The 25,402-nt window shown below is 37.1% G+C and overlaps 1 protein-coding gene across 35 annotated transcripts in view; it reads left to right on the top strand.

The window, feature by feature from the left end:
- Positions 1–25,240, top strand: part of PRP4K (pre-mRNA processing factor kinase PRP4K) — a 43,493-nt gene extending 18,253 nt beyond the window's left edge. Inside the window, exons 4-21 of one of the 35 annotated variants that reach the window (XM_063632965.1) lie at positions 1,124–1,279; positions 2,853–2,934; positions 4,179–4,389; positions 7,535–7,608; positions 9,365–9,455; positions 10,086–10,233; positions 11,970–12,107; positions 13,011–13,164; positions 16,595–16,709; positions 17,301–17,452; positions 18,991–19,077; positions 20,677–20,950; positions 21,280–21,412; positions 21,920–21,965; positions 22,479–22,565; positions 22,823–22,899; positions 23,340–23,385; positions 25,070–25,240. In XM_063632965.1, coding sequence (XP_063489035.1) covers positions 1,124–1,279; positions 2,853–2,934; positions 4,179–4,389; positions 7,535–7,608; positions 9,365–9,455; positions 10,086–10,233; positions 11,970–12,107; positions 13,011–13,164; positions 16,595–16,709; positions 17,301–17,452; positions 18,991–19,077; positions 20,677–20,880 — 1,612 coding nt within the window. In that variant the 3' untranslated portion in view covers positions 20,881–20,950; positions 21,280–21,412; positions 21,920–21,965; ... (2 more) ...; positions 23,340–23,385; positions 25,070–25,240. Of the gene's footprint in view, positions 1–1,123; positions 1,280–2,852; positions 2,935–4,178; positions 4,390–7,534; positions 7,609–9,364; positions 9,456–10,085; positions 10,234–11,969; positions 12,108–13,010; positions 13,165–15,830; positions 16,088–16,594; positions 16,710–16,800; positions 16,963–17,300; positions 17,453–18,990; positions 19,078–20,676 lie in introns of those variants that run through there. The other 34 variants (XM_063632964.1, XM_063632975.1, XM_063632974.1 and 31 more) reach the window with 34 other exon arrangements.
- The last annotated feature ends 162 nt before the right edge of the window (positions 25,241–25,402 follow it).

Below are 25,402 nucleotides of genomic sequence, written 5' to 3'. Positions count from 1 at the left end.
GGGTGTTGTGACATGTTCTGACTGTTTCTGATTTACCTTATGTGTTCATGTTGGACCAATATTCAGCTCAATTTCATCTGTTACTATTCTTTACTCCAATTTGCACATTCTAAGATTTTATTCTCATCTCTGCTATCATCTCTCTTGACATTCTCCTTGCCTGAGGGTTTTCCTCCCCTTCCCACCCCACCTGTCCCTTCCCCTCCCATCTTTCTCTTTTCTCTCTCCCCTCTCCCTTCTCTTCTCTTTTCTTTTCTTTCTTGAGGTAGGATCTTGCTCTGTTGCCCAGGCTGGAGTGCAGTGCTGCGATCACGACTCACTGCAGCCTCAACCTCCTGGGCTCAAGGAATCCTCCCAGTAGCTGGGACTGTAGGCACGTACTACCACACCCAGCTAATTTTTTTGTATGTTTTGTGGAGACAGGGTTTTCCCATGTTCCCCAGGCTGGTCTCATACTCCTGAGCTCCCTGCCTGCCTTGGCCTCTCAAAGTGCTGAGATTATATGTGTGTACCACCGCACTCGGCCCCCAGTTGTTTTTTTTTTTTTTTTAAGTACTCTTTACTGTCATGTTAGTGAGGTTTCTTTAAGTTGAGCACATTGAAACATACATATAACTTACATAAAGTAAAATGCCTTTTGTTGTAAAGTTGTGTGAATTTTGACAAACACATAAGTCACACTCAAGTTAGAGAACGTTTTCATCACTCCAAGTTCCCTTTTGCCCCTTTTCAGTCTCTCCCTTCACTCCAGTGCCTGTGTATACAACCTTGGTGCTATAAGAATACAAAGAAACAGTAGGTATTTATCCCCATAGAGCTTGTATTCAAGTTCAAGTTCATATCCATGGGAATAATTTCTTAGTTCAGAATTTGATAAGGAGTAGGTATGTTTTAGTTATCTTCAGCTAAGCTGATTATCTCAGTCTTTCTGATGTTCTGTTCTTTTACTTAAAATTTTCAAACAACCTTTTTAAAAAATAGACTATATTTTAGAAGAGTTTTAGGTTTACAGCAAAATTGAGTAGAAAGTATAATTTCTGTATATCCCCTGTGCCCACACATGCATGCCTTTCCCACTTTGACATTTAAAAAAATGTATACCTGTCTTTTCTTCTTTAAATAGGGACAGAGGTCGGAGGAGCAGATCACGCTTGAGAAGGCGGTCTCGATCACGCGGTGGTCGTAGACGAAGGAGCAGAAGCAAAGTAAAGGAAGATAAATTTAAAGGAAGTCTTTCTGAAGGAATGAAAGTTGAGCAGGAATCTTCGTCTGATGATAAGTAAGAATAGAACTTTCCCATAACTTTGTTTTTCCAGTTTAGAGAAGTCTTATTTGACTTGGAAATTGTTAAATAATTTCCACCTAAATATTATAAGTGGCTCCATTAATTTGGCTCTGAATTTAAAAGTTAGTCTTTTGTGACTATTGTGTAGGTTGTATCACAGAGTTAGTAAGCGGTTTTCTGAATTGAGGTGTTTCAGCTTTGGCTGGAGTGAATATTGGGCCTTCATTTTATTGTGAGCCTACCCTATGTTTTTATTATGAACAATACATACATTAGTCCTGCCAGCCAGGACTAATGTATGTATTGGGAGGAATTTTCTATAAAAGTTTAGACCTTTGAGTTTGTGTTAGATGATACATACTTTGCAGTTGAGGCTATTTTGTGATGAGTGTCCTTTTTACAACGTGAAAATGTAGAAACATTTCAAGTGTCTAATACAATTGTGGGAACATTTTTCCCTGTCTCTGCAAAAAATACAAAAATTAGCCAGGCCTGGTGGCACATGCCTGTAGTCAGGAGGCTGAGGTGGGAGGATCGCTTGACCCTGGGGGGAGAAGGTTGAAGTGAGCTTGATCACACCACTGCACTCCAGCCTGAGCAAAAAGAGTGAGACCCTGTCTCAAAAACAAAAATAAATAAAATGCAGACTTGATTGTCCAAGTGGAATATCTCAAAAATAAATGGGACAAATCTAAAGCCATTCTCAACAAGAGGTTATTTGCCTCCCTGGGGACATGTCTGAGGACACTTCTTTTTGTGATTCTTGGCTAGAGGCCAGGGATACTGCATTCTACAATACACAGGATAACCCTCCGCCCCCCCCCCCCCACACACACACACAAAGAACTATCCATATCAAAAAACAAATCATGCTAAGGATGAAAAACCCTGATTAAAACCAGGTGATTAAAGTTGGATGGGGGAAGGGCATTCTACATAGATTCTGATATAATCAGAGTGTAGTTTGCCTATTCTTCTGCAGCGAACATTCAGCAGGTAAGATCATTAAAAAAGTTGCACTGGGAAGGATCATAAAGATTGCGGAGGTGGTATTTGAGGGTTAAGTGCGGAGGGTTGGGGGCAGTGTTTCGGAGTAGAGCCACATTCCCCTTCAGATTATATGCAAATATTTGCATGTGCATTTTTGATAGGGAAATACAGGCATAGCTTTCTTGAGCTTTCAGGCGGTTCTGACATCCAGAAAAGGTAGCAATTTACTTATCTTACCTTTGCCGTCATTTTATAGGTGAGAAAACTAAGGCTAGGTAGGTAAAGTTTACCTACTAAAGGTAGGTAAACTAGTGGCAACTTTTGTAAACCTGGAGTTATTTCTTTTATTCCCAATTTTGGTGCCATGAAATAGATGAGAAGAAAACTGAGACAAAGGTTAGGTTACTTCCCCACATTCCAAACCAGGCAGTTAACTGAGATGGTTTGGAAATAAAAGTAATAGGACTTAAGACTTTTGCCCTAACTTGCTGATACCTACATTTTCCTGCCTTTAACTTTAAAGTGTATAAGGGGTATGGTTTTAGAATCTCTAAGGGTGTTCGAATTTTTCTTTAAGCCTTGAAGACTTTGATGTAGAGGAAGAAGATGAAGAAGCCCTAATAGAACAGAGAAGAATCCAAAGGCAGGCAATTGTTCAGGTATGTGATTTTAATGAAAAATAACCATTATTGTAGTAAAAGATTTTTTTGCTTTAACAAAAATGTAACATTAATAACAGTTGAACAGTTCCTTAGAAAAGGAGAGTGTATATAAAATTATCTTTGTGAGGTTTGAAAAAATGATCTTTTTTTAGTTACTAAAACTGAGATGGTTGCTCTTTGTTGGTTATACATAGAATTCTGGTTGTTTATACATAGAATTCTGATGTAAACCTCTTCTGTAAAACATGAGAATCTGAAGTTTGCTTTCTTTTTAAGTTAATGAACACGTATGAGTATAGAATAAACTGGAGGAATTTTATTTAGCAAAAAATTACGCATGTTACTATGTGAATAAAGTAAATATTTTAATATTTAGTAATGGCAGGTTTTGTAATGTGAATATGGTGGTTTAAATGAAACATTTGAAAAACAGTTTTAAGACTAGAGCCAGATGATGAAGAAGATTGGGTGGGGAAAGAATGTTATACAAAGATCTTGATATAGCCATTTAATTATAAGGTTTGGTGACTTGGAAGGTTGTCAGCTCTTCCTTAGAAGACAAAAGGAAAAAACAGCTGTGGCAGCTTACCTAAACACACATAGCAAACTGTAAATCAGATAATAGTATGCCACGTTGGAGTGAAGGACAGAACTTGCATCACCAGAAAGGAAGTAGGGCAAAACTAATTCCGGAGGAAGCTTACTTTTCTGGGACACTGGTAAAATTCTAGGTAATAAACTGATATCCCTGAAGATGTGGATTAATCTTTTTTTATTCTTGCTCAGGTCCACAACCCCTAACCTCCAACCCTTGGGGCCATATGTGCTTCGGAACTCAGAAGTTTTTGAGATTTAGAAAGGTGATATGGTGCATCTATTATGTGCCATCAGTGGGGTCTGCAGCAGACCCCATAATCAAACACATTAATATTTGTACAGTGAGGCATACTATAATAGTCACACTGGGGAGAAAATAAGACAATAAATGGTACCTCATCTGATAAGGTCCCGTGTTGCCACCTGATGAATGTGCACCAAAGAAAGAAAAACTTTTTCAGATTTTTGTGAATTTAGAAATTACATAAGGGATTGTGGATTTGACTGAATCAATAAATACCTTTTGGTTTGTTACATTATTTGATACGTTCTTTTAACTTTTCACTGCAGCAACTCTTAGCCATGAATGTATTTGGATAGCATCCAATTTTATGAAAGTATTATCTTTTGTATTGTTATTACAGAAATATAAATACCTTGCTGAAGATAGCAATATGTCTGTGCCATCTGAACCAAGCAGCCCCCAGAGCAGTACGAGAACACGATCACCATCTCCAGATGACATTCTGGAGCGAGTAGCTGCTGATGTTAAAGAGTATGAACGGGAAAATGTTGATACATTTGAGGCCTCAGTGAAAGCCAAGCATAATCTAATGACAGTTGAACAGAATAATGGTGAGAGATAGAGTTTTGTCCTGGCGACGCTTTTTTCTGAATTTTTAGCTCTGTAACTTTTAGACCTTATTTGGGGTGGGATTGGGAAAAGTAAAAGGGATTAGACATGTTGCTTCTGCTAAACATTGCTGTAATGTAATATTAAATATGTCCTTACAAATGTTCTCTGTAAATGTGTTTTTATTAGTTCACATATCCTGAATAGTATACTGAACTCTTACATATTCATTACCTTTTGTTTTGCTTGCTATTTTAAAGCAAATCCAATTATGATTTTATTCCCCTTCTGAGTACTTGTTTATATCTCTGTCAGTTAAGAACATTAATGTTTTTAAACATTAAATAAGAGGTTTCCACTTTTTGGTTACCCCAAAAGATAGTTTGTATAGGAAAGGCAGGGTAAATACATGTTTATTATTTTCTTTATTTACCAGTTTTTAGAATAGAGTTGGTGCCCTAGCAACCTCCAGAGATACCTAATGAGATTTTGACTGTTTTGTTAGGTGTTTGTTGTTTGGTGTCATTATGTGCTTGATGTGTTTCGATCTGGTGCTGTTATTTTTCTTTCTGAAGCTCAGATTGGTCTCTGTAACTGGGTTGGGGAAAGGAGCCCTTTTTCAGTTGATTTCTCTTGTCCTTTTGGCCCAGCCCTTTAGTATTCAATATAGCTTTTTTATTTTCTAGAACAGGAACCAGCAAACTTTTTGTGTAAAAGGTTAGGTAGTAAATGGTTTAGCCTTTAGTAATTATATTGGCTTTTTCCTCTACAGTTCCATATAGTGAACTTGTTGGAGGGCAGAACCTGCCACAGACAATATATGGTTATTATTATTATTGTTATTTTTTTAAGAGACAGAGTCTCGCTCTGTCGCCCAGGCGGGAGTGCAGTGGCGCGATCTTGGCTCACTGCAAGCTCCGCGTCCCAGGTTCACACCATTCTCCTGCCTCAGCCTCCCGAGTAGCTGGGACTACAGGTGCCTGCCACCATGCCTGGCTAATTTTTGTATTTTTAGTAGAGGCAGGGTTTCACTGCGTTAGCCAGGATGGTCTCGATCTCCTGACCTCGTGATCTGCCCGTCAGCCTCCCAAAGTGCTGGGATTACAGGCGTGAGCCACCGCACACGGCTGACAGTACATTGTTGAACGGACATGGCTACGTTCCAGAAAAAACTTTGTCACTGAAATTTGAATTTCATCTGATTTTCACTTGCCACAAAGTATTCCGTTATTCCCCCCCGCCGAACACTTACAAATGTAAAATAGGCCATACAGAAAGAAGCAGCCCGCTAGATTTGGCTCACAGTCTGTATATAGTTTACTGACTCCTGTTCTAGCAAGATACACAGGTTTATCTTGTGCATGTCCTGCCCAGAGCAGAATCAGCTATTTCTCCAGGGATCCCTGGTTCCATTTAATAGGAAATGCCATTTAGACGTCACAGCACACTTACTAGTGTCTGTGATTTCTGGGCCTTTGCACTGGACAAAGTTAAGAAGTAGACACTGTTTTGGAAAGGGGGAGTTTACACAGATATTGCCAATTTAAAATTGAGATTATAGGGATTTATTAACTTAAGATTTTATATTTCTATCTCTTTTATTACAGTGAAAAATTTAGTTCTTAACATGATTACTGATAGGTTATCTTGAAACTTATACACATGCGACATCAGTATGATTATCATTACTAAATGTACTAACTGTGGCTTAAAAGTTCAGTGGTTGTATTTAGGGTACATTCTAAGTTGTATAGGCAGAATTCTCTGTCTTTTAAAATCATTTGAAATCTCTGTATGGTATGCCACAAATTTGATAGGCTTAGGTTTATTTTCATTTGCTTTTGATTTTTAGGAATCATCTTTTTTTTCTTAATAATACATTCTTTCATGTATGCATGTATGGGTGTATATGTTGTATCCTACCTACACACACAAAACCAAACTATACATACTTAGATCAATATGCTTTTCCTCACTCATTTTTATAGGCTCTGCCATCGTTTATTCAGTCAGACTTTGATATTTGAATTGTGTCCAGTTTTTGCCTATTCATTGGGTACTGATTATAATGGCGTTGTGCATTAAGTCATTCTTTAATTCTTGGCCGCTGTATTTTACGATAGTTCCCTAGAAATGGGATTGCTGGGTCAGAAGAGGGAGTGAATATATAATTTTGCTATGTATTACCAAATTCCACTCTTTTATAAGGGTTGTACCATTTTGAGGTCTTTCTGAGTGCTTGTATATCCAGAGCCTTGTTAACAGAATGTTGTTGTACTTTTGGATGTTTAGCTAGTATCAGAGGTCAGAAATTGATACCTCATTGTAGATTTAATTTGCATTTCCCTTAATGTAAGTGATAATGAGCATGCATTCATATGGTTAAAGCGACTGGGTTTTTTTTTCTAGAAAATCCTTTTATTTTTTAGCCAAGTTTTCTATGGGATTATTGGACTTTTAAAGGGAGAGATACATAGAGATTTAGATAGTGGAAATATTAACCTTTTGAGATTTAAGGTGTAAATAACATTTTTTAAAGATGAGCTTTTATTTTAATATAAAGTCATTGCTTAGCTATTAGCTTATTCATGTAAACTAAGAATAGTAAAAGTTAACATTGGGTCTTTCAACTTTTTTTTTTTTTTTTTTTTTTGAGCCACAGTCTAATTCTGTCGCCCAGGCTGGAGTGCAGTGGCGCCATCTCAGCTCACCGCTACCTCCCTCTCCCAGGTTCAAGCAATTCTCCTGCCTCAGCCTCCCAAGTAGCTGGGATTACAGGCATCTGCCACCATGCCCGACTAATTTTTGTATTTTTAGTAGAGATGGCGTTTCGCCTTGTTGGCCAGGCTGGTGTCAAACTCCTGACCTCAGGTGTTCCACCCACCTCCGCCTCCCAAAGTGCTGGGATTACAGGCGTGAGCCACCATGCCCGGCCGGTCTTCCAACTTTCTGAAATGCACTCTGTTACTAAAAAGTGAATTATGTATCATAAATGTTAATAAAGTGATTCTAAATTGAATACTGTTGGGAAACTGATGTGCAAGAGGGCAAAAACGTTTGAATTACTATTAATGACTTTCCATTCACTTATTTTGTGTTTTAAATCATCTCTTCACTTTTCAAACATTAACGCTAATTTCCTTTAAGGTTCATCTCAGAAGAAGTTGTTGGCACCTGATATGTTTACAGAATCTGATGATATGTTTGCTGCGTATTTTGATGTAAGTTATTTTAAATCAAGTGTTAAAACAAAAAAAAATGACAAATATATGGGTGTGTATATACATTATAGAGAAAGAAGAATAAAGCAAATGTAATAAATATTTTGAACAGTGTGGTAAAAGGAATCTGAAAACTCTACTAGTTTTGCATCTTATAGGTCTAAAATTAATGTCAAAAATTTTAAGACAGGTATGGCAGGACAATTTGAGAGCTTTATAAAAGTCAAACACCAAATGATAAACATGTAGTCATTTGTACAGTATTGTGTATTTAAATACATACACGTACATGTGGTAGTTAGGTGCCATAAGAAGATACCAGTATTTTCTAGGTCTTTATTAGAATAGACTCCACTTTGGGGCCTCTATATTATATTAGTAGGTGATTGAGAACTTATTAATAGAATTTATCGAAGAATTGGAAATGTTATAAGGAGTAGATTAAGAAATTTTGGTGATTTCGCCATTTTTTTCTTAAATTTTTATCAATGCCTTATGTTGGAAAAGTCTTAAACTATAAACATGGTCAAACTTGGGGACATTTTCAATATAAATTTCAAAGGACATGAGAAATAAGAGGCCTTCATAAGAGGAGGTAGAGAAGATAAATGTAACAGGGAAAATAAAAATGTGGTAAGATAAATAGTCATGTATATGTATGTGTATACACACACACACACACACACACACAGCAATGGGAACACCAACATATAAATGAATTAGGAGAGGATGAAATGAGTATTGACCCAATTTTGGTGTCAGTACTCATTTGCTTGGTTGATATTGAAGAGTCTTCTGGGTATCTCGGAGAGTAAGGTGCAATAAAGAATCATCAGAAGGGCCTGGCGCAGTGGCTCACGCCTGTAATCCCAGCACTTTGAGAGACCGAGATGGGTGGATCACGAGGTCAGGAGATCGAGACCATCCTGGCTAACACGGTGAAACCCCGTCTCTACTAAAAATACAAAAAAATTAGCTGGGCGTGGTGGCGGGCACCTGTAGTCCCACCTACTCGGGAGGCTGAGGCAGGAGAATGGCATGAACCCGAGAGGCGGAGCTTGCAGTGAACAGAGATTGCACCACTGCACTCCAGCCTGGGCGACAAAGCAAGACTCCGTCTCAAAAAAAAAAAAAAAAAAAAAAAAAAAACGAATCATCAGGAGTACCATATATTCTTATTTTTCAATTTTCCACGAAGTGTCAACTAGCGCAGCCAGTGACTTACTACATTTCATGCATGTATGGGAAGAACACAAATGATATAACAGCTGTAGAAATTTGTATCTGGTTTTGAGTTATTTTCTTTTTTTTCTCTTTTGTTTTGAGATAGGGTCTCACTCTGTCCCAGACTAAAGTGCGGAGTGCAGTAATTAGTGACATCATGGCTCACTGCAGCCTTGAATTCCTGGGCTCAAGTGATCTTCCTGCCTCAGCCTACCAAGGAGCTGGGGCTGCAAACACACGCCACTACACCTGGCTTTTTTTTGTTTTTTAATCTTTACTAGAGAAGGGGTGTCACTGTGTTGCCCAGGCTGGGAGGGTTTTTTTTTTTTTTTTAGTGTTATTTTGAATCAAGATACTTTGGTCTCATGTTTCAGCTATGTTGTATTTACATAAGTGATAGTAAGAGTTTATTTAATTTGGAATAAAATGCTTTTATTAAATTATATCTGGTGTTACCCTTTTGTGTTTTAAAGGAAGTGCTTTAAATGTCTGACAAGTGGGTAAACTGTTCATGTTGCCTCTTTAATTTCAGAGTGCTCGTCTTCGGGCCGCTGGCATTGGGAAAGATTTCAAAGAGAATCCCAACCTCAGAGATAACTGGACTGATGCAGAAGGCTATTATCGTAAGTTCACATTTTATATTAACTTTAGAGTTCATTGTAACACCATGCAAAAGCATGCTGCTTGATGCAATCACAGATTATTGGAGAACTCTAAAAAATCACATCACGGTGCCATCTTTAAAAAATGTGGCACATCCAACAGCTGCACGAACTCGTGTGTATTCTAAAAGCAGCCCAGAAACATCACAAATGGAGGTGAGGTAAAGTCTTGATGTACAACCTAAATATATTCAAAATTATTTTCAGCCATGAGATAGTCTTCCAGAAGGAAGGGGTACGTCACTTATTCGTCTTGATCTGAAACCAAGAAAAACGACAAACAGCAAACTTTGGATGCCAGTCATGCGGTATTTGTCATGCGGGACTGCAATTGGAAAAACTTACTCAATGTTAAAATGACCAGCAGTTGATAGGACAACAGGAACTCTTCTAGTGATCTGAAGTAGGCATGCAGCTTCTAACCACACTCTGATAGAATGATCAGTGGAGGCGTGGCTTTGATTCTTCATTGTGTCTAGGAAACCAAATAGTAGAGATTTAACACCATTTTTAAGTGACTGCCCTGTGTTTCCTACTTTCTGATTCTATTTATTATAGTCAGAATTCTGATTTTTCAATTTGCCTTTTTAGGTGTGAACATAGGTGAAGTCTTAGATAAACGTTACAATGTGTATGGCTACACTGGGCAGGGTGTGTTCAGTAATGTTGTACGAGCCAGAGACAACGCAAGAGCTAACCAGGAAGTGGCTGTAAAGATCATCAGAAACAATGAGCTCATGTAAGTTCAGAAGATGTGAGGACACCTTTAACAGTACAGATATTCACAGATGAACATATTTTTAAACTATTTTTTAAAGGTGATACATGATACAATGTGTAAAACAAGTATTGCAATTATAAAGTAATGGAAACTGTTGTTTTTGACTGGATTTTAAAATTATAGCCATATGTTATATGTACTAGAACAATAGGCTGATTATTTTTAATTCATTTCAGCGCATTGTAGTACCTACTATATGCACCAATAACAACTTAAACTCCTTCCTTCTATTGCCTGTCTTATGCCATCCTTTGCTTTATCTTAAGACGAGTTGAGAAATGAAAGGATCATATTGATTAGCTGTCACTATGGTGACCTGCAAAAAAGTGAAAATTTATCAGAGTGATGAGAATCTGTCTTTTTTAAATTTGTTCATGTTTTCCTCCAATAGAATAGTTAATTGCCATACCTGTATGTTTTAATACCACACACTGAGCTGGTATTAAAATGAATTTAATGTTTTTGAAATGTTAGAAATAAGTGTTAAGTTTAGATTGCCCTAGGCTTAGAAAGGACCTTGTTTTGATGGGAAGCCCCAACTTCTGTATTTAGCCGCTTACTATAAAATGTAGCTTATTGATAAATTGTAACAATTTTGTCAGATAACCAAGTGTTAAAATTTGATAAGGCATCCATTACTATGTTCTGTTTTTTTGTTTGTTTGTTTTGAAACAGAGTTTCGCTCTGTCACCCAGGCTGGAGTGCAGTGGCATGGTGACATGATCTCAGCTCACTGTAACCTCTGCCTCCTGGGTTCAAGGGATTTTCCTTCCTCAGCCTCCCAAGTAGCTGGGATTACAGGCGCCCACCACCACGCCCAGCTAATTTTTGTATTTTCACTAGAGACAGGGTTTTGCCATGTTGGCCAGGCTGGTCTTGAACTCCTGACCTCAAGTGATCCACCTGCCTTGGCCTCCCAAAGTGCTGGGATCATAGGCATGAGCCACTGCACCTGGCCCATTACTGCATTCTTAAAGGAACCAAGACTAGTGTACAGTGTGGTTCCATTTTTGTTAAAAATAATGTCAAGATGTGGGTTTTGTTTTGTTTTGTTTGTTTTTGTTTGTTTGTTTGAGATGGAGTTTTGCTCTTGTTGCCCAGGCTGGCGTGCAATGGTGCGACCTCAGCTCAACTGCAAACCCTCTGTCTCCCGGGTTCAAGCCATTCTCCTGCCTCAGCCTCCCGAGTAGCTGGGACTACAGGCACCCGCCACCACCCTTGGCTAATTTTTGTATTTTTAGTAGAGACAGGGTTTCGCTATGTTGACCAGGCTGGTCTTGAACTCCTGACCTCAAGTGACCCACCCACTTCCACCTCCCAAAATTCCGGAATTACAGGCGTGAGCCACTGTGCCTGGCCTATTTTGAGATAAAATATACAAGATTGATACTCCTTCAGGCAAAATCAAAATTTTTTAAAAATGAAAATAAAATGGGTTTGTTCCTCAATGTTTCTGTTTTGTGCAGTGATTATTTTGGAAATTAACTCTGTATGATAATGATACTTGACTACATATAAAGTATTTTGTGAATGATATATAGAGACACCATTTCTCAGTAGATTTATTAGTACTTAAAAATATAGACTCCTCCCACACATCACCTGATCATCAGACTGGGGCTAGCAAATATATTATTTAGTGCTCCTAAATTCTGTATATGTTCAATTTTAACCCAATTTTTTTTTTATTTTAGGCAAAAGACTGGTTTAAAAGAATTAGAGTTCTTGAAAAAACTTAATGATGCTGATCCTGATGACAAATTTCATTGTCTGAGACTCTTCAGGCACTTCTATCACAAACAGCATCTTTGTCTCGTATTCGAGCCTCTCAGGTACAATGTCAAAACCTGTGCATTAAATTGAAAATTTAACTTCTTCATCTGTACCATCTCATTTTGGATAAATGCTGTAACAGATTTTCTGGGTATTTGATTTGCTTTATCCACACAGCTCTGGTTTTTGTTTTTTAACTTGCGGTTAACAGCTAGTCTTTGTTGTTGTTGTTGTTGTTGTTGAGACAGTCTCACTCTGTTGCTCCGCCTGGAGTACAGTGGTGCAGTCTTGGCTCGCTGCAACCTCCACCTCCCGGGTTCAAGTGATTCTCGTGCCTCAGCCACCCAAATAGCTGGGATTACAGATGCACACCACTACACCTGGCTAATTTTTGTATTTTTAGTAGAGACAGGGTTTCACCATCTTGGCCCGGCTGGTCTCGAACTCCCGACCTCGATTGATCTGCCCACCTTGGCCTCCCAGAGTGTTGGGGTTACAGGTGTGAGCCACCGTAATCACAGCTAGTCTCTTGAATCTTGAATCTACAAATGTTAGTTGACTATACTGTATACCAGGCACTTCTCTCATGGAGCCCATAGGTCAGCAGAGAGTCTCTCTTAAAATGAAATACTTCAAGGAAGGAATTTTTATCTTCAACAATATGGCTTTGTTGTGTTTTCAGATGTGAATCTACTCTAAAATCGAAATGGGAGTTTTACCTTGCATATCTTTCTTCCTACCTATTTAGAAAATTGAATTTATTGGGAAACTGTGTTATATACATACAGTTTGATATGCTCTCCTTTCAATATAAAATGATTTATCAAATGTGGGGGTGGTTCTTACATATTTTTATTTTGCACTTGATTTTACTTTATGCTTGCAAATGTTTTTGCCTTTTTATATTTCCATTTTGCATTTTAACTCCTATTTTTTTTCTTTTTTTAATTTTCTCCTAAAAGTATGAACTTACGAGAGGTGTTAAAAAAATATGGTAAAGATGTTGGTCTTCATATTAAAGCTGTAAGATCCTATAGTCAGCAGTTGTTCCTGGCATTGAAACTCCTTAAAAGATGCAATATCCTACATGCAGATATCAAGCCAGACAATATCCTGGTAAGTCAAACAGCCAAGCCACGCTATACATCTTGAACATACATTTCACTTCTTACTAGCAATAATATTATTACTATGAGAAACAACATCTTAGAAACATAGTTCAGTATATTAATAACCTATTTCAAATGACTAATAATTTTTTCTTGGAAATCGGACAGTGAAATTTTATTGACAAGTATGAAGAAAAAGGAAATGTGCAATTGTCCCTTTTTTTTCTCTTTTGACTGATGGATTTAAAGTATGCACCAATCCTGGAATGCTTCACTGTAGTAATGAGTTTCTTCTGTTATCTTTAGAAAAGTGCTGCACATGTTGCTGTTTTGAAATAAGGAGTGTCCGTACTCTTCTGTTTGCTAATTTTATAGCTCCCTAAGCTGTGGCTCCTGGGGCCTCAAACACAGTAAAGCTCAGTTGTGGTTAGGTATTATATTTAAAGGCATTGCTTTTGAAGTTTATTTTATTTTATTTTTAAACTTTCAAGTTCAGGGGTACATGTGCAGGCTTGTTACATAGGTAAACTCGTGTCATGGAGGGTTTGTACCCATTTTTCCTGATCCTCTCCCACCTCTCACCCTCCAGCCTCTGACGGACCCCAGTGTGTATTGTTCCCTTGTGTGTCCATGTGTTCTCACCTTTTGAAATCTTAATCCTCTTCGACTAGTGACTTCTGGTGGTAACATGCAGATTTCACAATGTGTATGTTTTTGAAATTTTGAAATACGTACATATTATCATAGTGATGTGATTAATGCACACACACACACACTCCTCCCCTCCCCAGCCCCATTACTTCACCCTGTTTTGTGGCCTTCAGTTTGGGGCGTGTTCACAACTTGGAGAATTCCAGCTTATCTGCTGGTAACATTCTGCATTTCATTTTTTTAAAATGGGTTCTCTTTGTCAACTCTCCTACAGTTGATGCCTAGGAGAGATCCTGAAGACTAAAAGCTAAGTGTGTGAGATGTTCTTTATTGGGAACTCTTGGAGCCATAACAAAGTAAATACTTTTGATTTTTTCTTTTGTTTTTTGTTTTGTTTTGTTTTGAGGCAAGGTCTTGTTCTGTCACCCAGTCTAGAGTGCAGTGGTGCCATAATGGCTCACTGTAACCTCCAACTCCTAAGCCCAAGCAGTTCTCCTGCCTCCGCCTCACCAGTAGCTGGGACTACCCACAGGTACATGCCACTATGACTGCCTAATTAAAAAAACGTTTTTTTAGAGATGAGGTTTGGCTGGTCTCATACTCCTGGGCTCAAGCAATGCTCCTGCTGCAGCCTCCCAAAGTGCTGGGATTATAGGTGTGAGCTACCATGCTTGGCCAAAATAAATTCTTTAAAAAATGGTGATCTCATTAAAGTTTAAGGAGTTTTTTCTTTAATCAATAACTAAGCTATTTAATTCATATTTCTCTTTTTCTTTTTTGTTAATATCTTAAAATATTTCTTTCCAGACAACCACATTAGTAATGAGGTACATTCCATTTTTATGTTTGGTCTGAATTATTATTGTATTGTATATCTAATGTAACTTGGAGTTAGGGGAGCTGAGTGAGTTCATTGAAATGGTAGGTACATTAAAAATGAAGTGTAAATTTGTGTGGCCAATTTCATAGTTGATTTTTACCTCAGTTTTTTTTATGCGACAAGAGCCTTGCCCTGTCACCAGGCTGGAGTGTAGTGGCGTGATCTCGGCTCACTGCAACCTCCAACTCCCTGGTTCAAGCAATTCTCCTGCCTCAGCCTCCGGAGTAACTGGGATTACAGGCAGGCGCCACCACGCCCAGCTAATTTTTGTATTTTAGTAGAGACGAGGGTTCACATGTTGGCCAGGATGGTCTTGTTCTCCTAACCTCGTGATCTGCCCGCGTCGGCCTCCCAAAGTGCTGGGATTGTAAGTGTGAGCCAATTTTTTGTTTTTTAATTGTGAAATACATGGTCCATGTCAAAGAATATGCAAAACATGTACAATTTAAAAGGTCATTTACAGTGAGTGTCTTTGTAACCATTGTGGAGGTTAAAGAATAACACATTTGCCAGTGTCACAGAAGAAACTCTTGTTTTTAAAACCTAATGCTAAACTATTATAGGTTTTCACATACATTTAAGAAATGTTTTCCCTTCTTCCTGGGGAAGGAAAAAATAGACCTTAGTGACGGAGCTGATTTTTGTTACTGAAAATCCAAGGCCTTTAGCTCGTCATTTCAGGTGTCAGTGTGGTTTAATTACCACATTCCTCATGACAGGAGTAGAAGTTGTGTAACAAACTGAAGTGCATATGAGTATGGATACCCTGCTATTATTTAAGGCATTTTAACCAGCCCAAGAGTTCCACTGATAGATTCTAATTTTAAAATGGTTCTTAAATTTTCTGTGGGTATTGAAACTGCTTAAGTAGCTGAATTCCGCTTATACTTTAAAAAGTTTTCAAATAACTTTTCTATTTTAAGATGCTTTTCTGATTCCCAAGATGAAAAGAATAGTAGTCAATGTGGGAGTTAAAAATAATCATTTCTGTTCCTATTAATAGCTTAACTCTGGATATCATTTATAATAGTCCAGTCTCCCCATAGAGACTGCCTAAGGCTAAAGTGTTATGCTGCTTTGGGGTGGGAGCAGTAGGCCAAGTTCAAGTCCCAACTCGGAATTTGTGTGTGTCTCTTTTGAAGGGGGGAAGGGACTCGAATATGAATTATCTTCACTTGTTAATCCTGAACATGCTTCTGACTCATGAGTGGCAGCAGTCATGGGAACACCTCCAGCCTTTCTCAGCAGATGTCACTATTACTGTGTATGTTGAAGTATTTACAAAGGAAAAAAGAAACAAATGACTAATACAGAGTTCATGTTTATCAGTTTTGCCAGATATGTTTAACATTTTCTTGACTAATACCTTCTTTATATTTAAGGGATTTAATATTTTTTGGACTTAAAGTGATTGCTAAATTTGGGATGATATAGCAGCTTCGGATGAAGAATATTTTGTTTTTGTCCAAGTTTAGTCTGAATCACCCTTCTACTTTCATTGCCATCGTAATTCTCTGGCAACTGAAAGTTAAGTCTGATTCCTTAGTAATAAAACTTGACTTTATTCAGGTATTTAGGGTCTTTTTAGAAGATGGCTTTGCTTCATGAAATTAGATTTTTCTCTCAGTACCCCACCCTTTTAAAAATGCAGTTGTTAAAATTAAATATACTTTGTGGTATCCATTTCCTCACTGAAAACAGTTTTTACCCATTGTAATGAATATTTGCATATTAACTTTTCATAGTTAGGAAATTGAATTAAAAATAAATAGAAAAGGAATTTTTAAATGAGTGTCTTTGTTCTCAGTATTGGAATTAATAAAACTTTTCAAAGCCAATAATTTTTATTTATTTGTATTAATTATTCCTGGCTTGAATTAAATTCCCTTGAAAAAATGTTTTGCAGGTTAATGAATCCAAAACCATTTTAAAGCTTTGCGATTTTGGGTCGGCTTCACATGTTGCGGATAATGACATAACACCTTATCTTGTCAGTAGATTTTATCGTGCTCCTGAAATCAGTAAGTTTCTTAATGTTCTTTGCCCTGGGCCATCATATGTGGTGGAAACCGCATACTTAATGTCTAAGCACTGTTTTCCATCACACTTCAGCAGCTGCACGAGTTCATTCATGAGGAAGGGAACCGTAGCAAGTTCATCCTCCTCAGGTGGAATGAAGGTAGTTGTGACAGGAGTCTTGATCATGTCGGGCAAGAGTAGCAAAACAGTTGTGGAAAATCCTCGACTTTAGAAGACTGCTCTTGATTATTCAAGGTCTGATTATCACATTTATGGATTGTATGGGACCTTTGTTTTTTCCTGTTGCCTTGGTTGAGGCTGATTAGCACCTCCACCAAAGGCAAAATGAGAGAAGAAATACATATTTTCTTTTGCCCTTTAAGTTCCTCCCCCACACCTCCATGTTTTAAGGTTTTTAAGTTTGAGTCTCTATTAAGAATTAGTGGGAAAGAACACAAAACTAATTGTCAAACTAAGGCATGAAGATTGTGGTTACAGTCCAAGCTAAGGTAGCCCCTCATTAGTGGAAATAAAAATTAATAGTTGTCAGTTTTCTTTATCCTCATATATTAAAACTTTGATTTTGTTTTCAGTTATAGGTAAAAGCTATGACTATGGTATAGATATGTGGTCTGTAGGTTGCACCTTATACGAACTCTATACTGGAAAAATTTTATTCCCTGGCAAAACCAATAACCATATGCTGAAGCTTGCAATGGATCTCAAAGGAAAGATGCCAAATAAGGTAAGACATTAGCATGAGCTTCTTTAAGGTCTTAGTTTCTTATAAACTGACAAGACTGCTGACACTTGCTCACCACTAGTGAGCTATAAAACAAAAATTTCAGAAAGGTGGGTAGATGGCTATCATGATTTCTTAGGGTCTTTCCCTTTTCTGGTGTTTTAAATTAGTGGTTCTAATCAGCCAAGCGCTAAGGATAAGTGAACTTTTTCAATGATGGACAGAGAGCAGGAATATTTTGGGGATACACCCTTATTGGTAAAAGTTTCAAAATGTTTGGAAGACAGAATGGAAAAAGATGTAGATCGCATTAGGTAAAATACAAGAACGTGCTTAGTGGTCAGAGAATGAATAGGTGAATATTAGATATTGTAAGAGGAACTGGATGTTAATTAATTTATTAAAGATTGGAGGTTATTTGAGGAAGTAAGGTACCTTTCTTGGTTTCTTGGTTAGAAAGTTAATATCTTTCTAACTCACCCCTGATACTTCAGCTGTAATGCTAGTTTCTGTTTAACATGAAGCAAGAATGTAAGCATTTATTAAAGTATCTGAGGGCCATAACTTAGCTTTTTTGAGACGGAGTCTTTGTCGCCCAGGCTGGAGTGCAGTGGCGCAATCTCAGCTTACTGCAAGCTCTGCCTCCTGGGTTCATGCCATTTTCCTGCCTCAGCCTCCCGAGTAGCTATAGGTGTGAGCCACTGCGCCTGGCCGTAACTTAGCTTTTTAAGATTTCAGCCTATTTGCTGAATTTCTGAAAGATTTACACATTTTTCGTAAAGGTCAGAAGCCTGTATGGTTTTCAAGTGTGTTTTGTTTTTGTTTTTGTTTTTTTGTTTTTTGCGGCTGGATCTTGCTCTGTGTCCCAGACTAGAGTACAATTATAGCTCACTGCAGCCTCGAACCGAACCCCTGGGCTCAAGCAATTCTCCTGCCTCAGTCTCCAATGTAACTGGGACTACAGGCATGTGCCACCACACCTAGCTAATTTATTTAATAATTTTTTTGTACAGGTGGAGTTTCACTATGTTGACCAGGCTGATTTGTACATATTGTCCAAATTCTATTAGGTTGGACTTTTTTAAGAATAAGTTACATAAAAATGAGCTATGTTGGTATTAGTTTTAATGAAGTCTGACCTGTATCATATTAGGGCTGTTGGAACATAATCAGTAAAGTGGCTTTAGGTTTCCTAACTGCCAAGGAGAAAAACTTGAGTTCTGTAATATTTTTAGGAAGAAATAATTTAAAGTCTTTGTTGACTCTCCAATTTTAAATAGTGAAAGCACAATTTGATGTTATAATTGTTTTAAGTCACTGCCTGGACAAATATAATTTCATGTTATTAAGTAGTTTTAGGTAAAGCGTTGGTATTTGCTTTTCCAAAGATGTTACTGAATTCCTGGGATCAAGGGAATCTGAGATAAGGCAAACCTACAAAGACTAAATAACATACTTATTTGACTTATTGTATATTAATTGTTAGTAGGTCAGACTGTTTCATAATAGTTCAAAACCCAAGGTTTGGTTTTGTTTTGTAGATGATTCGAAAAGGTGTGTTCAAAGATCAGCATTTTGATCAAAATCTCAACTTCATGTACATAGAAGTTGATAAAGTAACAGAGAGGGTAAGTGTTTTAAATGCAGCATTCAATAGTTGTTTTATTATTAATTAATTGAGTACTAAGTCATACTAGGAGCTGGTGAATTAAAAAAAAAACAAAAACACAAAAGTAAATATTTCCTTTTTGCTGTCGAGCAATTCCTAAATAAAACACATCAGGCTATGGAAAAGATGGAGGGATTTTAAAATGTTTTTCTAGCATAATTAATTTTTTTATTATAGGTCATATTTAGGCCCTCGTCACATCTTTGGATTACTTTCTTGGTCTGGCTTCCCATCCAGCTTTCTTATTTCTGCGGGAGTGATGTTTCTGAAAACAAATCTGATCATGTTCCTGTCCCTGCTTAAAAACCTTTATTGGCTCCCTGTTACCTATGAAATAATATTTAAGTTCCTCAGAATGACAAATCCAACTGCCTTCTTCAGTTTTCAAACATCTTTTCAGTACACTCAGAACCCCCACCCTTCCACATCTGGCCAGAAGGCGTGCTGGTTCGGACCTTTGTGCCTTTGCTAACAGACCTCCCCGAGCTTAGTCATCTCCTGTGCTTCCTCACCCCCACCCCCCTAAAAAATGCATCATCTTCACGCCTCAGCTGAATACACATTCTGTGTGAGCCTTCCGAAAACTCGCAGATTGAAGTAATGATTTCCTATTTTTGTCCCATTGTCATATCATATGTCCCTGTCTTTGTCAGAGCACTTAATAACACTTCATGGTATTAACTTATACATGTCTGTCACTTACCACTTCAGGGTAGGGAAAGTACAGTGCAGACAGCTAATGCTTATCTTATTGTTAATTTTCATTGCTAACTTGGAGTTGACCCTTTTTTTTTTTTTTTTTTTGAGACTGAGTCTCGCTCTGTCACCTGTCACCCAGGGTGAAGTGCAGTGGCACAATCTTGGCTCACTGCAACCTCTGCCTCCCAGATTCAAGCAGTTCTCATGCCTCAGCCTCCCGAGTAGCTGGGATTACAATTGTGTGCCACCACGCCTGGATAATTTTTGTATTTTTAGTAGAGATGGGTTTTGCAGTGTTGCCCAGACTGGTCTCGAATTCCTGAGCTCAAGTGATCCACCTATCTTGGGCTTCCAAAGTGCTGGGATTACAGGTGTGAGCCACCGCGCCTGGCCCAGAGTTGGCGTCAACTTTTTCATTTAAGTTTTTTGGTTACCTTTTAAAAAGATGTAGAGCATAGAGGAAACCACAGCAAAGTTTTAAATGAATGGATGATGATGATACAGTCATGCATCACATAACCACAGCATACACTCACACACATCTAGGGTAACTAGTATGGCCTTTTGCTTCTAGGCCTGAACTGTAAGTTGGTGGACTGAATACTGTAGGCACTTTTGCAAGTGGTAAGTGTATGTGTGTATCTAAACATAGAAAAGGGAGAGCAAAAATATGATATTCCAATCTTAAGGGACCACTGTCATATATGCAGTCTGTCATTGCCCAAAATGTGCACTGTGTATATATGTTTTGTATGTATGTATATTTTTAATATTTTTGATCGACCCCAAAACAATCTGATTTAAGTTATATATGCTTAGTAACTTATTTAGAGATACGCATTTTAAAAATTATTTTTAGGAGAAAGTTACTGTTATGAGCACCATTAATCCAACTAAGGACCTGTTGGCTGACTTGATTGGGTGCCAGAGACTTCCTGAAGACCAACGTAAGAAAGTACACCAGCTAAAGGACTTGTTGGACCAGATTCTGATGTTGGACCCAGCTAAACGAATTAGCATCAACCAGGCCCTACAGCATGCCTTCATCCAGGAAAAAATTTAAACAAGATGAAGAAACTCCAAGGGTTTGAGTAAATACAAAGACTGAAGAAATTTCACGGCAGTTTATTAATGTATATAAACTTATAAATATTTCTCCAGCAAATTTGAGGAAGCATGATATATTTGAATTAACACCAAGGGTGATATTTCTTTTAGAAATGTTAGTTAATCTGTTTTGTGTCTTACGTGAAATTTCACTGTAGAACTGTTTTAAATTGCCAAGACTGCACAAAATTACAGTGCTAATGTATATGGTTGCAGTTCACATAAAGACAAAAGCATCTGTTATAAAATGAGTAGTAATATTGGGTGGTTGATTTGTTTTTAGCAGACTTGGCTTCATTTTGGTCTTGAGATAAAATGGCCAGCATAAATGCTGTTTATATTCACGTTTTCCTAGGTGTGTGTGTGCAGGCCACAGCAGCATGCCCTTGGTGTAGTCAGTGCCGAAAGGGGTCTGTTCCTTCTTGAGCCTGCCTGCAGGGATGGTCTCCTTTTAAAGCAGGTTGTGTGCAGCATTCAGTACACTGAAGGTAAGCTAAACCATCAACATCTCTGGTGTTTTAAGATGTTATTTTATTGGAACAACTGACAAATGAGGGATGTTAGCTTTGTGGCAGAATTCCCTGCATGTGTGATAACTGATCTTGTTTTATTTTTTGGCATTGCAACTGTGGCATAGTTACAATTTCTGTTTGTTCATCACATTTAAAATTGGAAGAGAACGCGCTTGATGGATAGAGCGCCTTCAGTGTACTGTTTCTTATTAACTTTACTTTTTTTAAATCAACTTGCTATAGACTTTATATACATTTTGTTAAATATAGTTCCTAGTGACATAGAAACGATGCGTAGTTTTCATTTACTAATTACAGATGTTGAGGCCTAATTCTGAAAGTCCTCATATTTAAAGGCTAGACAACGTAATGAAATTTTTAACTATTTGTATGTCATTTTGAAAGTGTACTGCTTTATGGTAAAAGTGTTTTTCATTTGTTCATTGTTTTCATTATTTGTGATCATGTTGTCTTTCAATACAGGCATAAACCTTCCACTCTTGAACAAAGCAGCTGCTTTTTAAAAGCGGTAATTGCTTCTTTACCTTTTATTTCTTTTGTAAATGAAGCTTTTCTTTAAGAATGTGACTTTAAAGTGTTGTCTATTGCATAAAACAGTTGACACTCACTTATTGTAAAGTGAAGATTGTTCTACTGCATGTGAAGTGGGCCATGCAGATTTCTGTATGTTCTCAGTATGCATCACTAGATAATAAAGTCTTTTGTGAACAAGGCATTTGTAGCCATTTTTAAAAGTTTTTGTCTTCAGTGCTGGTAAGTCAGGTAAACCATAAATAGTTAAAAGCAACCTTTTGTTTTTTTTCCTGAAAGTTTTTAATTGAAACTATTATTAGTTAAAGATGTAAACCTAGCCAAAATTACCAGTTTATTAATAATTAGGATCCTAATTATTTCAAAAAATCCTACAAATATTGTCAGCTTTCAGTGTAGTGAGATTATTCCTGTAGGTTATGGGGTATAATTCAGGATTTAACTAATGTTTCTGCTATTTTCTCACTTTTCCTTTTGATGGTGCGGAAAGAGAAAAAGGAAAACGGGGCACAGGCCATTCGACGCCTTCTCCAAGGGGTCTGATTTGCTGAGACACCAGCTTCACCTTCTTAACAAGGTTATTTCTGACAGCATGTGTAGATAAACATTTAGCAACAATTTAAGACAAAATCGTGTAAATCAGCTTGGTTTTGCAACACAAAGGAATTTGTATTATTAACATGGTAGAAGAGAATTTTTCAGAAATACATGTAATCTTTGCTGTTTGGGGGGTAAAATTAATGCTTGTCTCCCTGAGGAATATGGAAAATAATCAGATTTTAGGGGTTTAAATAATATTTTTAAATTGTAAATGGGATTTTTTTATTCACCCAGGCACCTAATTACAACAAGCATGCACATTTTGGTGCATTCAAGAATGGAAAATCAGAATAGCAGCATTGATTCTTCTGGTGGGTTTTGCTCCATTTAAAGACATGAAATGAACTACAGCCAGGAAGGTGATAGATGATATAATAAGCCACCTCTGAACCTACACCCGGTCTCTTCACGGTTTAGACTTACTAAAATAAATACAAGGTGATTTTCATCTTCAGGTAGAGTGAAGCCTTTTAAATAAGGCGTCACAGGTGCAGCTATTCTACCTTAATGAAATGGGTAGTGATTTTCCCACCATTATTTATTTCGGTGATAATATGCTGCATATTCAAGTCTTCTGTAGTTATTTTCACCCAAAGTAGTTGACAATTTGATGCTTCTGGTGATGTTTATGGCTTCATTTTATATAATTTTTTAAGTAAGTTCCACTAGAAACAGTTCATCTTATACCTTCAAAACTATTACCTGTTCTTTAAAAAACAAAGTTGCTTGTTACTTGTTCTTTGTGTTTTAGGTGCAGCTCAGTGGAAGATGATGACAACCAGAAGACATGAGCTAAGGTTTCTGTCCTATAAAAGATTTATTAAAAAACAATCCTTCATTTAGTTTGTGTCGAATTTTTTAGTCTTCAGCATTATGATTTGGGTTTTATGAGTGTTTGGTATTTCGAATTACTGCTATTGTGGTGCTCATCTGTAAAGTGCTTGTTTTATCATACTTCCTGCCTCTCCCCTCCCCCAGTTCCTCCTCCCCTAAAATAAAAATAGTGGTCAACTTTAGTAATATAAAAGGCTGTTGGATGCTGAGATTCCACATAACACATGGTTGTCAAAATTGGATGTTAAGGATTCTTAGAAAAACAGCAACCACCAGAATAGCATATATCTAAAAGTAGTCTCCAGCTTTAGGCAGATGCAAAAGAATAGAAACTGGAATATTAAGAATACTGTTCAACTCCTTTAGTATCTATTCCCCAACTTACCCTTTAGAAACTTCGTTATTAACCAGTATTCCAGCCTTAAAGTAGACAAAATATTCAGAGCCATTTTTTTTTTTTTTTAAAGGGAAATGAAAAGATGATACTGTGGGTTTTTTATACTCCCCAATTTAGCATATCTAGACTACCTATTTGAAAGGAACCCTATCAACTGTCTTATGTACGTTACATGATTTTCTTACACTCTGTAATTTTGCTGAGGTGCAATTTGGAACTCTGCAAGACCTACTAGATTGAATTTATTTAGTGAATGCTCCTTAATAAATTTGCATTCATCTTTTAGAGTGGCTGTATAGTTTTCAAATTCTATCTGCCATGAATTTTTTGCTTTTATTATACTTTATGGCAAAAGTGATATCAAGTGATTGTCAGACTTGAGGGCTCATAGAAGTCTTAGGTATGGCTCTCAAAGATTGTACAGTTTTTTCTAGGGTTGGGAGAATAGTTGAGATCTGGAAAGCACAGACATTTTTTACACTCTGGATAGACTTTATTCTTGAAGGTCATCAGAAATGCGGTTGGAATTTCGAGGTTTTAAGCAGGGGGAGCATCTTCTGTTCACCCTTAGATCGTTATTAATACATCCCGTTTTCTTCATTCCCCGATAGCTATCTCATTTCACTCTACTTTCTCAAAATGTTGTTTTAAAATAATAGAAATGTTTTGCCATTATTAAGTACCACTTTATTCCTAACAAAAATAAGTACTCAGGACTTTTTTTTCAATATGAAATATTTATATAATGTTTTATGGTATGTAGTAGAGGAAGTAAAATGTAATGTTCTCAGTTTTGTTCCATATTTGCATTCCTCTTATGCTTTACCTGTATTTTATCATTTGTAAGCAGAACTCTAGCTATATGGGTAGAAATAAAATCTCTGAGATGAAACAAAGGAATCACACATGATAAAATTTAGGCGAAGTAGTTAAGAAATGGCCCTTTTGAATGTTGAAGATAGGAAAGAAGCCATATATTCAAATATGTAATTTTCCTCCTTTAGTTATAATGACATCTTTACCAATTGGGCTTCATAAATGTGTTTCTCAGTAGTATCCTAGTTCCAGCATATATTCAACATGAATTATCATTCTCCTCCTAATGGAATGTCTTCCTTATAGAAATATTCACGACAAATTCATTTGTGTTTTTTACATGTCAATAATGTATGCTAAATTAAAATGTTTTCCAGTTATTCTGATAGATGTCATTATGGCATCCTTAATTTTTCTTCTCCTTCTGTATATAGGGTAAGGGACTGTTCTGAAGAACCTTTCCATTTAGTGATCAAGATATGGAAGCTGATTTCTGAAAATGCTCAGTGTATATTTATGGTACCATTTGAGTTGTAACTTGCATTTTAGCAGTGCATGTTTCTGATTGACTTACTGGGAAACTGAATAAAATATGCCTCTTATTATATTGTCTCCTGGTTTTTTTCTTTGGTTGAGTTCAGATTTTCCTCACAAACATCAAAACATTTTCAAAGCATTAGGTGCAGAACACCAAAGGGTGTATTATATTCATGTTCCTGTTACATACATTTCTGCTTTGGTTTTCCTAGTAATGGAAACAGATAAGT

This window comes from Symphalangus syndactylus, chromosome 23 (genome assembly GCF_028878055.3).
Source record: "Symphalangus syndactylus isolate Jambi chromosome 23, NHGRI_mSymSyn1-v2.1_pri, whole genome shotgun sequence".
In the NCBI taxonomy this organism is placed as follows: Eukaryota; Metazoa; Chordata; class Mammalia; order Primates; family Hylobatidae; genus Symphalangus; species Symphalangus syndactylus.
The sequence above is the reverse complement of the archived record's forward strand: the minus strand, read 5'-3'. Positions and strand labels throughout refer to the sequence as shown.